Raw genomic sequence first — 12,510 nt, forward strand, 5'->3', positions numbered from 1 at the left:
GTACTATTGGAATGTTGAAATATACTGGAAATCTTTTACTAATATTAAAGTGTATAGCCAAAACTTTTTCTTTTTTGTTTTTACGTAGGGAAGGGTCAAAACCCATCAATTGTTTTTGTTTTTTTTGCTTTTTTTTGTCTGTGAGATGTTCGTTTCACTTCATGCATCTAGGATTCATTCTGCTCTCAACTTTGCAGCCACCCATTGAAAGATCAGTTCCCCAGCATTCCTTTAGATGAGCATGTTCCTTCTTGCTGGCCACTGGGTGGTGCAGATTTTGTCCCCTTTCACATGGGCGTTCCCTTTGTCCATTTTTCATCTGTCCATTTACGGATGAAAAACGGACACCAATGTATTTCTATGGATTTGCAGATGTAAACAGATGATCAACTGTTTACATCCGTTAATGTCCGTATCTGTTAACATCCCTTTTTTTTGAACGGAGGAAAACCCTATTTTTCTTTAACCACTAGGAGACCGCCCGCAGTACATATACTGCTACAAGGTGGACTCTGTGTGCAGGATCACGTATTAAATGCGATCCTGCATTTCCGGGTAGGGAGCACGCGAGACACGCGACCGCCCTACCTGTGGCATCGATCAAGGCCACAGGTCCCGGCTGGTGATTACCCAGCGGAGCCCGGCGATTGCTGGCAAACACTGACGGGGAGGAAGGCTGCATTGTTTTCAATACAGCTCTTCTCCCTGTCAATTCCCAGCACACTGTCCCAGATCGCTGATCACAGCCTTCCGGAACAGTGAAGTACACACCCCCTCTCCCTAGTGAAACACTCCCCTCACACAGTTAACCCTTTCATTGCCTCCCAATGTTAACCCCTTCCTCCCCAGTGCCATTAGTACAGTGTCAGTGTTTTTTTTTTGCACTGATCACTGCATTGGTGTCACTGGGGATATCAGTGACCTCAAGTCAGTTCCCCCCCCCAGTGTCAGAATGTACGCCGCAGTCCTGCAGTCCCTCCATAGGTCACTGATCGCCGCCATAGGTCACTGATCGCTGCTATTATTAGTATAAAAAAAAAATCCAGTATCTTTCCCGCCATTTGTAAACGCTATAACTTTCACGTAAACCAATTAATTTACACGTATTGGGGGATTTTCTTAGCAAAGACATGTCGCAGAATACATTTTGGCTGAAATTTATGAAGAAATTTGATTTTTTAAATTTTTTTCCTGGACATGTTTTATAGCAAAAAGTCCAAAATATTGTTTTTTTTCTCAAAATTGTCGGCCTTTTTTTTTTATAGAGCAAAAAATTAAAAAACACACAGGCGAACAAATACCACTGAAATAAAGCCCAATTCGTGGGGGGAAAAAAAGGACATAAATTTCATTTGGGTACAGTGTTGCATGACCGCGCAATTGTCAGTTAAAGTGATGCAGTGTCGTAACACAAACAGCTTCTGTAAAAAAACGGATGTAAATGGACAAAAACATGTAAACGGACAAAACCCAGATTTAAACGGGACATGTAAATGGATGCAAATGAATGTAAACAGACAAAACACAGATGAAAAACGGATGAAAAAATAGATAACAACAGATGTAAACTGATCTGTTTTTTCTTGGAAAAACCATGACTAAACTGATGAAAAAAATATAGAAAGACTAGCACAGCAGTTACCGGCTCTTCAGCTCCTCCACCACAGCCTGCATGTTCTGCAGCTCGGCCTGCAGCTTGTCCTTCTCATGCAGCAATGCGTCTATCTGCTGCTTCAGGTGGTTGCTCGACGCCGACGTCATCTGGTCAATGTTGGACTTGTAGCTGTCTTTGTCCTTCAGCAGCTTCAGCTGAGTCTTCAGGATCTTGTTCTGCCTCTCCAGCTCCCGTACCTAGAAGTAGGCAGATATCAGTTACTAGAATCCCGACGGCTGCAGGACTATTGAAGACTAAGGGGCAGGGGTGGACTGACAACTCATGGGGCCCCCGGGCAATAGGGGATCATGGGGCCCCTGTGTCCTTGCCCAAACTCAAAAAAGCCTATGAAAAAGGTACCAGGGGCTTCTCATGGGGCCCCCTACTGACCCCGGGCCCTCGGGCAGTGCCCGAGTTTCCAAATGGTCAGTCTGCCCCTGCTAGGGGGGCAACTAAAGTCAGAGCAGACCATGCATCTGCTATGGGGCCCAGAGGCACAGCACATTGTGCAGGTGGCAATCGCATTACGCAAATACATAGTTACATAGTTAGTCTGGCTGAAAAAAGACAAAAGTCCATCCAGTTCAACCATAAAAAAAAAAAGTTATAATCCTACACCCACAGTTGATCCAGAGGAAGGCAAAAACTCAGCAAAGCACGATCCAATTTGCTCCTGCTGGGGAAAAAAAAATCCTTCTTGATCCCCCGAAAGGCAATCGGATATTCCCTGGATCAACTTTCCCTATAAATGTTATATCCAGTTATATTCTGTGTATCCAAGAAAGAATCCAGGACTTTCCTACAGCAATCCACTGAGCTGGCCACAACCAACTCTTGAGGGAGTCTATTCCACATTTTCACAGCTCTTACTGTGAAGAAACCTTTCCATGTTTGGAGATTAAATCTCTTTTCCTCCAGACGTAAAGATCGCCCCCTTGTCCTCTGTGATGACCTCAGGGTGAATAGCACAAAAATTACATTTAAAGTAAAAGAACCAAATTACAACCCGGATCTGGTGTGTGGCTCAGGCACAAGTGTTAGAAGACAAGGAAGCAATGGATATATAAAGTGTATCTATGACAAATTATACTGAGACTCCTTTCACACCTATGCATTTTTTAGTGCCTTTTTCTTTTTTGCAGAAACCCATTACAGTCCATTTACCATGGTTTCCTATGGAACACGTTCACATTGATGCTTTTTTGAGCTGCTGCATTTTTGGAAAGGGTCAGGGACTTTTTTAAAAGCAAAAAGCAGCATTTTTGCTACTATAAACCGTATGGAAGAAAAATATATTTGAAATATATTTTAAAAATATTCTTCCCAAATATGTTGACATATATTTGAAATGCTACAATTTTGGCCATAATTCAATATATTTAAAAATATATTTCAATATATATACATACAAAAATGTAGATTTGTATTTTTAAAGACATACAGTATATTTGAAATTTATTTTTAAAAATATTTTTCATTTACTTTGTAATAAAAACTCATTTCAACACGCAGTGTATATATATATAGATATATATATCTATATATATAGATATATATATATCAGGGGCGGACTGACAACTCATGGGGCCCCGGGCAATAGGGGATTATGGGGCCCCCGTGTCCTCGCCCACACCCAAAAAAGCCCATGAAAAGGCCAATGAAAGATACCAGGGGCATCTCATGGGGCCTCCTACTGACCCTGGGCAGTGCACGAGTGGCTAAATGGTCAGTCCGCCCCTGATATATATATACTGCGTGCTGGACAGCACTCAATTGCATCGCAAGTCCTCACTGCAATGTAAAATGTATCCACTAGATGGCACTGAGAATCTTTTTTTTATAATTATGGTTATGCAGGATTCTGAATATTCGGTTTATTTATTGGAAAAAAAGAAGAGACCGCTCAAGATATTAAAAATAAAATACATAGTTACATAGTTAGTCTGGCTGAAAAAAAGACAAAAGTCCATCCAGTTCAACCATTAAAAAAAAAAAAAATGTATAATCCTATACCAGAGGAAGGCAAAAAAATACAATTTGCTTCCTTCCCAAGTCTATTCTGACACTTCTCACATAAATGTAAAAATCAGCTTTTTGGCTAGAAAATTACTTAGAACCCACAAAAATAATATACACTATATTGCCAATAGATTGTAAGCTCCAAGGATCAGGTCCCTCCTATCCCTCTTGTATTGAACTGTATTGTTGCTGTATTGTCTCCCGTTATATTGTAAATCGCGGAGCAAACTGTTGGCACTATATAAATCCTGTATAATAATAATATATAAATCCTGTATAATAATAATATAAATCCTGTATAATAATAATATAAATCCTGTATAACAATAATATAAATCCTGTATAATAATAATAATATATATATAATTCCTGTATAATAATAATAATAGTATTGGTCAGCCGGCCTTTACACACACATGAACTTTAATGGCCCCCCAGTCTTAGTCCGTAGGGTTCAATATTGAGTTGGCCCCGCCCTTTGCAGCTATAACAGCTTCAACTCTTCTGCGAAGGCCGTCCACAAGGTTTAGGAGGGTGTCTATGGGAAGGTTGGACCATTCTTCCAGAAGCACATTTGTCAGGTCAGGCACTGATGTCGGGGGAGGAGGCCTGGATCACAGTCTCCGCTCTAATTCATCCCAAAGGTGTTCTATGGGGTTGAGGTCAGGACTCTGTGCAGGCCAGTCAAGTTCCTCCACCCCAAACTGGCTCCTCCATGTCTTTATGGACCTTGCTTTGTGCACTGGTGCGCAGTCATGTTGGAACAGGAAGGGGCCATCCCCAAACTCTTCCCACAAAGTTGGGAGCATGAAATTGTCCAGAATGTTTTGGTATGCTGACGCCTTAAGAGTTCCCTTCACTGGAACTAGGGGGCCAAGCTCAACCCCTGAAAAACAACCCCACACCAGAGTCCCCCCTCCACCAATATTTACTCTTGGCACAATGCAGTCAGGCAAGTACCGTTCTCCTAGCAACTGCCAATTCCAGACACGTCCATCGGATTGCCAGACAGAAGCATGATTGGTCCCTCCAGAGAACACGTCTCCACTGCTCTAGAGTCCAGTGGCGGCGTGCTTTACACCACGGCATCTGACGCTTTGCATTGCACTTGGTGATGGAAGACTTGGATCCAGCTGCTCGGCCATGGAAACCCATTCCATGAAGCTCTCTACGCACTGTTGTTGGGCTCATCTGAAGGCCACACCAAGTTTGGAGGTCTTCAGCTATTGACTCTGCAGACAGTTGGCGACTTCTGCGCACTGTGCGCTTCAGCATGCACTGACCCCGCTCTGTCATGTGACATGGCCTACCACTTGGTGGCTGAGTTGCTGTTGTTCCCAGTTGCTTCCACTTTGTTATAATCCCACTAACAGTTGAGCGTGGAATATTTAGTAGCCAGGAAATGTCACGGATGGACTTATTGCACAGGTGGCCACCTATCACGGGACCACGCTTGGAGTCACTGAGCTCCTGAGAGCGACCCATTCTTTCACCAATGTTTGTAGAAGCAGTCTGCATGCCTAGGGGCTTGATTGTATACACCTGTGGCCATGGAGGGAATTGGAACACCTGAATCACATGATTGGGAGGGCGGGGACAATACTTTTGGCAATATAGTGTATGTTTTTAAGCAGAGCCATTGGAGAAGAAAATGGTGGGCGTTGCAATTTTTTATGTCACGCGGTCTTTGCGTAGCGGTTTTTCAAACACAATTTTTTGAGCAAAAAATACATTTTAATACCTTTTTATTGCAAAAAAACACAATATGACATCCAATTGTTTGGTAAAGTATAAAAGTGATGTTATGCCAAGTAAATAGATACCTAACACGTCACGTTTTAAAACTGTGCACGCTCGTGGAATGGCGACAAGCTATGGTACTTAAAAATCTCCACGGGCAATGCTTTAAAACCCTTTCTAGGTTACCAGTTTAGAGTTACATGGAGGTCTGGTGCTAGAAATATTGCTCTCGCTATAACGTTTGCAGTGACATCTCACATGTGTGATGTGAACACCATTTACATATGCGTGCACGACCTACATATGCATTCGCCTTTTTTTAAAATCAACTTTATTGCTATCACAAGGAATGAACAACATCCCTTGTGATAGCATGAGCAGTGACAGGTCCCTTTTACTGAGACATCTGGGGTCTATTAGACCCCTCGCCTCTCCTCTGCCTTCAAAATCATCTGGTAATGGCCTGTGTACATGGGACTGAAACAGGAATTGACAAAATATTCATCACTTCCCGTTTCTTAGACCATAGAGATGATCAGGGATGTTCTGCTCCTTGGTCATATCTACGGTCAACCAGCAGAACCACCAGCTTCAGTCCCGGGCTTGCCAGTGGGATAGGAGAGCCCTGGAAGGTAGAAGAAGGCTGCGGGGGAAACCCCCTTCCCCCGCTTGTAAAAGCAATCCAGCGACTAATTAGCCACTAGGATCACTTTTACATTACAGCCCACTGCCTACATGATTCCGGGAGGATGCATGAAGCTGCAGCCATGGCCCCGGTATACCCAGAGGACATAGAAGGACATCCTTTTGGGCGAAGTGGTTTAAAAAAAAAAGCAGCTCTAAAAGTTATACTCACCCGAATGCCGAAGCTGTTACCCTGCAGACTCTCCAGTCCATGCTGCTTGTCTTCTGGTTTGGATGGCGCCCAGCAGCACTCAACTCACTTCCTGTGAGCCCAGAGTGTCACGGCTCCACCCCCAACCCAGACTCATAGGAGAATGCTGCAGAGAGCAACACCGAATTATCACATGGCAATGTCATTCAACATCAGCTCACTATTTAGAGCGGGGTCTCCAAACTTTCTAAATGAAGGGCCAGTTTACTATCCTTCAAACTTTAGGAGGACCGGACTGTGGCCAGCTGGAGTAGAAAATGTCTTGGTGTCAGTGTAGGTTAACAGTGTCCCATCGTTGGTGTCAGTGGGAGGAATAGTGCCCCATCATTGGTGTCAGTGGGAGGAATAATGCACCATCATTGGTTTCAGTGGGAGGAATAGTGTCCCATCGTTGGTGTCAGTGGGAGGAATAGTGCCCCATCGTTGGTGTCAGTGAGAGGAATAGTGCCCCATCGTTGGTGTCAGTGGGAGGAATAGTGCCCCATCGTTGGTGTCAGTGGGAGGAATAGTGCCCCATCGTTGGTGTCAGTGGGAGGAATAGTGCCCCATCGTTGGTGTCAGTGGGAGGAATAGTGCCCCATCGTTGGTGTCAGTGGGAGTAATAGTGCCCCATCATTGGTGTCAGTGGAAGGAATAGTGCCCCATCGTTGGTATCAGTGAGAGGAATAGTGTCCCATCGTTGGTGTCAGTGGGAGGAATAGTGTCCCATCATTGGTGTCAGTGAGAGGAATAGTGCCCCATCATTGGTGTCAGTGGGAGGAATAGTGTCCCATCATTGGTGTCAGTGGGAGGAATAGTGCCCCATCATTGGTGTCAGTGGGAGGAATAGTGCCCCATCATTGGTGTCAGTGGGAGGAATAGTGTCCCATCATTGGTGTCAGTGGGAGGAATAGTGCCCCATCATTGGTGTCAGTGGGAGGAATAGTGCACCATCATTGGTTTCAGTGGGAGGAATAGTGTCCCATCATTGGTGTCAGTGGGAGGAATAGTGTCCCATCATTGGTGTCAGTGGAGGAATAGTGCCCTATCATTGGTATCAGTGGGAGGAATAGTGTCCCATCATTGGTGTCAGTGGGAGGAATAGTGTCCCATCATTGGTGTCAGTGGGAGGAATAGTGCCCCATCATTGGTATCAGTGGGAGGAATAGTGTCCCATCATTGGTGTCAGTGGAAGGAATAGTGCCCCATCATTGGTATCAGTGGGAGGAATAGTGCCCCATCATTGGTATCAGTGGGAGGAATAGTGCCCCATCATTGATGTCAGTGGTAGGAATAGTGCCCCATCATTGGTGTCAGTGGGAGGAACAGTGTCCCATCATTGGTGTCAGTGGGAGGAATAGTGCCCCATTGTTGGTATCAGTGAATGAAATAGTGTCCCAAGGATCCAGATACAAGCAAGCAAAGGGCCACATCTGGCCCCAGAGCCGCAGTTTGGAGATCCACTACTATAGAGGGATATGCTTTGTTCATATCTCATGTCTGAGGTTTACAGCCAATTGAAAGGAATCGAATCCTGTGCAAAAAAGGAGGTTTAGAATTTTTTTTCTCTGAACTGTTGCTGAAATTCAGGAGAATTCTGAATTCTCAGACAAGCTTTATAACTTCAGCACTTTGAACATATTTAAAGAAGGGAAGGAGGCAAATAAACCGGTACAACTTATGTAGGAGGATTAGTTTCATCTCTGTGTATCACTTGAGGCCAGTCACATCACCAGGTATATGTAAGACTTTACAACCACTTTAAATATGTGCATGGAGGGACAGCCATTGTATGCTCAGACTCAGCTTCCTGTTTTGCACACAATTTCACTGAGCTATTGAGAGCTCCCTCTAGTGGTTGTTCTACAAATGTACAAAAACAAGAGCATGGAATTGTAGTCCTTGTAAAAAAAAAAAGAAAAGAAAATCATGTTAAAAATTAAGATACATATTTAAAAAATTACAACAAACTTTTTTTTTAAAAAAAAGGAATGGCGACAAATTGGCAACTTTTATTGAAATTTTCTGATTTGCAGCAACATTTCAGAGAAATAAAGACTTCTAAACCTCCTTTTTCACGTAACAGAATTCCTTTCAGTATGTGCATGGAGCGGCATGCTCAGATTTAGCGTTCTGCTTGGAACACAAGTGATTGCACTGAGACATTGAGGGCTCCCTCTTGTGGCTAAACTGCAAATGTACAATAACAAGAGTATGGAAATGTAAGCCTTGTATAATAATAAAAAAAAAAGGGGGAAGTCCTTGTGCTGGATGCCAGGGATGGGTCCTACAAGGCAGATATATGCCCCCATTATTTGGGGTGTAGTCCCTTTAAAGGGGATGAAAACAAGCACAGTTGAAGCACTCAGGGGTTCTCACCCATACAGGGTGAGTGGTTCCGGGAAGGTCCAATAGGGAGTGAAAGTTGATTTGCCACTTTCCCAGGATTTTTTAAATCCTCATATGTGACCTGGAATTTGGAGCCTTGGAGAGATTTTGGGTGGGAAAGAGTTTCCAACCTTGACTATTATTATTATTATTATTATTACTACGAGTTTATATAGCGCCAAAGGGTTTGCTCAGCGCTGTACAATAGGGGGGGACAATACATGGCACAGTACAACAACAACAAACAACGTACGAGGGGTAAGAGGGCCCTACTCTTACGAGCTTACAATCTAGGAATGGGTATCTTGGTCCTGAAAGGGTTAACCTGCCCGCAAGAGTGGGTCAAAAAGGGCAGGAAACTGCCACGAGGTGTGATGTAGAGCAGAACACACCTATGAGAGGAGCTGTTGGATGACTGAGACACTACTGAGCTAGGGTGAGACTGATGATGTGCCTTAGCACGAAAGGCCTCAGGAGGAACTGACAGCCTGTGACGCCTTATTGCCGCACAGACCACAAGGAGGTCTGGCGGCCATCTCATTCAGGGTCAGTAATCTGTGTTTTTTATGTGATTTTATGTTTGGGCACTTGCCAGCACTGTTACTGAATCACCCTGCACTTAGTCTGTTATTAATAAAGTTCTCTAAGAAATACTGCACTATGGGTACTCTCCTACTCTTTGCCCCTTATTGAGGGGCCAGCAGACACAGCTCCCAACTTTATCCAGAAGAGGGAATCCTTTATCTGGATCCTTTTATCCGGCCGACCCATTCCGATCCTTAGGAGGTTCTGTGAGCCCAGCTGACCATCGCTTGGTAACACCCCTTTCCTGAGGGAGATCGGCATTCTGTGGAATTTAATATACATATGCGCATTTCCTATGCGCGGTCGGTGAGTGCGCATTTCTGCCATTTGTTCCGGATTCTTCATAGCTGTGTCCAATTTTTTGCATTGATCATTTAATGAACATTTTATTACCTATCTTAGATCGAACTTTTTCAGATCAAAATTTTTTTTACATCGAACTTTCTGTGTGTTATTTTTAGCGCTGCACTTTTTATATATTTATTTTTACTTAAGGCTGTTGTGATCTCCTTTAGTGCTATTAGCTGCTTAGTTTACTGTCATAGAAGAAGCGCTCACCACATCTTTTATATTCAGCAAAAACATAGCAAAAGCGCACTACATGCTTTTCTGCAGCGTTTCCATTGAAGTATATAGAAACAAAAAGCAACTTTGTGTGTTCAAAAAGGTCCCTGACCCTTTCCAAGAAACGCAGCGGGTGAAAACGCAGAGATGTGAACGTGTCCCATAGGAAATCATGTTAATTGGACTGTACTGCGTTTCTGCAAAACGCAAAATGATGCATAAAACGCTTAAGTGTGAACCTGGGTTAGCCCCATATACATGCTGAGAATATCAGACGAATGATCGTCCATTTTCTTTCTTTTTTTTTGCATGCTGCCCACATGGAAAAAAATATATTTTAAATATATTTTAAAAAATACATTCTTAATATATTCTTCCCGAATATATTGACATATATTTCAAATACTAAAATTTGTTTCCATATTCAATACATTTCAAAAATATATTTCAATATATTTGTGAATATATTATTAAAAATATATTCAGAACACACGCTGCAATATATATCAAAGTGTCATTTGGAATGCATTTACAAGTATATTTAAAAATCTATGATTAAATGCATTTTTTTTAGATGTTCAAAAATATCTGGAAAACATATTTTAAAAAATATATTTTTAAATATACGCCTTTGGAAAATATATTTTAATGACATTTTTGGAATACGTGTTAAAATACATTCATGTAGGCCAATATATTGTAAATATATGTCACATGTATATAATTTTTTTTTCTAAATATATTGGAAATATATTTCTCTTGCATATGGGTCCAGGGGCGGACTGACCATTTGGAAACTCGGGCACTGCCTGAGGGCCCGGGGTCAGTAGGGGGCCCCATGAGATGCCCCTGGTACCTTTTTTGAGTGTGGGCAAGGACACAGGGGCCCTATGATCCCTATTGCCCGGGGGCCCCATGAGTTGTCGGTCCGCCCCTGGTGGTGTCATATCGATAATGAGGAGGTTACTAAAGTTCCAAAGATTCTCATACGACAGAATAAAAATTGTATGGCCTGGTATCGTACGATAACATTTTTCGTGCTGGTCAAGTTATTTTGGATGATTGCTGCGTACTGACAATCAGATTATCGCACGATCGCTTTGAAAGCGGCATTTTTCATCCGATTTTCTGCTCGTGTGTATGGGGCATTTGACTGATTTGTGTCCTTATCAGATCATTCTGTACACAGGAGTCTCTGCAGGTTTCTGTACACTGAGATCAAATACAAATATACTCAGAGATTATATCAATCCACCAACCCACAGCCAGGGGGGGGGGCGCCATGCCCAGGTGAGCGGGGAGTTGGCACGGCTTGGACAATATTTGGATGGGCACACAATCAGGGAGGTTCCGTGGCCGGGGATTATGCCGGCTGTGTTTGCCGAGAGCTGCGATCACAATGGGCAGATAATGAAATAAGATCGCTCCATTATTTGCCGGATCCGACCTTCGCTTTCCCACCATTATCCTGTGTCCTCCCTCTGCCCAGAGTCCCGCCAATCCCTCTCCTGCGGTTATCGGGTCACACGGGTTCAAACAGCAACACTTGTTCCCAGGTCTGCCGGGAGCCCAGTGCCAGGCTGGGAAGATAAACTGCGACTTTAATTCAATGTATACAAAGTAAACAGACGTTGGAGAAGTTTGTTCAGGGCGAAATATTGGGATGACCGCAATGGTAGGCAGGAGGAGACCAAACCTGGCCCAGGGCTTTGGTGTTCTAAAAGAGGGGCACTAAACTCCAAGAAAATCTATTCCAGTCTGCAGAGGCGTCCCTAGGGTTGGTGTCACCCGGTGTGGTAACACTTGGTGACACCCCCTCTGACGATCCCCGCAGGATGGATGGGATCTGCGGATTGGGGAGCATAATGGATCAGACTCCGATCCGTTATGCTCAATCTGCAGATCCGATCCATCCTGCGGGGATCGCTGGCTTTCTTTACAACTTACCTTTTTGTGGAGCGGGTCCGCTCCAGTTGGTGTCACCTTGTGCGGCGCCCCAACCCCCACCTGCCTCGGGACGCCACTGCCAGTCTGTATTCATAAGGGTCCCTTCCAACGGGCATTCCATTTTTTTTTCTTCAGTTCAGTCATGTTTTTTCAAAGAAAAAACGGATGAGTTTACATTCATTTTTCATTAGTTTACAATGGTTTACATCCGTTTTTCATCTGTTTCCATCTGTTTTTCCATCTGTTTTTTTTTCATCCATTTTACATCCGTTTTTCAGCCATTTACATTGGTTTATATCCATTTTTCATCTGTTTAGATCCATTTACATCCGTTTAGATCTGTTTTCATCTGTTTACATTGGTTTACATCTGTTTTTCATCTGTTTAGATCCGTTTACATCGGTTTTCTCATCCGTTTACATCCGTTTTTTTCATCTGTTTTTTACCTGTTTTTTCATCATTTTTTTCATCTGTTAACATTGTTTTTCATCTGTTTAGATCCATTTTCATACGTTTTCATTCGTTTACATCCATTTTTCATTAGTTTACATTGGTTTACATAAGTTTTCTCATCCGTTTTCATCCGTTTTTTCATCTGTTTTTTATCTGATTTTTCATCCATTTTTTATTTGTTTACATTGTTTTACATCTGTTTTCATCTGTTTGGATCCATTTTCATCCATTTACATTCATTTTTCATTAGTTTACAATGGTTCTCATACATTTACATCCGTTTTTT

General features: G+C 42.9%; 1 protein-coding gene across 1 annotated transcript in view; it reads right to left on the reverse strand.

Moving 5' to 3' along the window:
- LOC149444199 (keratin, type II cytoskeletal 8-like) overlaps window positions 1–12,510 on the reverse strand; it is a 45,146-nt gene that overhangs the window by 25,330 nt on the left and 7,306 nt on the right. The window contains exon 2 of the mRNA XM_089654824.1: window positions 1,643–1,851. Coding sequence (XP_089510950.1) covers window positions 1,643–1,851 — 209 coding nt within the window. The remainder of the gene's footprint in view (window positions 1–1,642; window positions 1,852–12,510) is intronic.

This window comes from Staurois parvus, unplaced genomic scaffold (genome assembly GCF_062004578.1).
Source record: "Staurois parvus isolate SC_StPar_1 unplaced genomic scaffold, SC_StPar_1.0 ptg000803l, whole genome shotgun sequence".
Taxonomy (NCBI): domain Eukaryota; kingdom Metazoa; phylum Chordata; class Amphibia; order Anura; family Ranidae; genus Staurois; species Staurois parvus.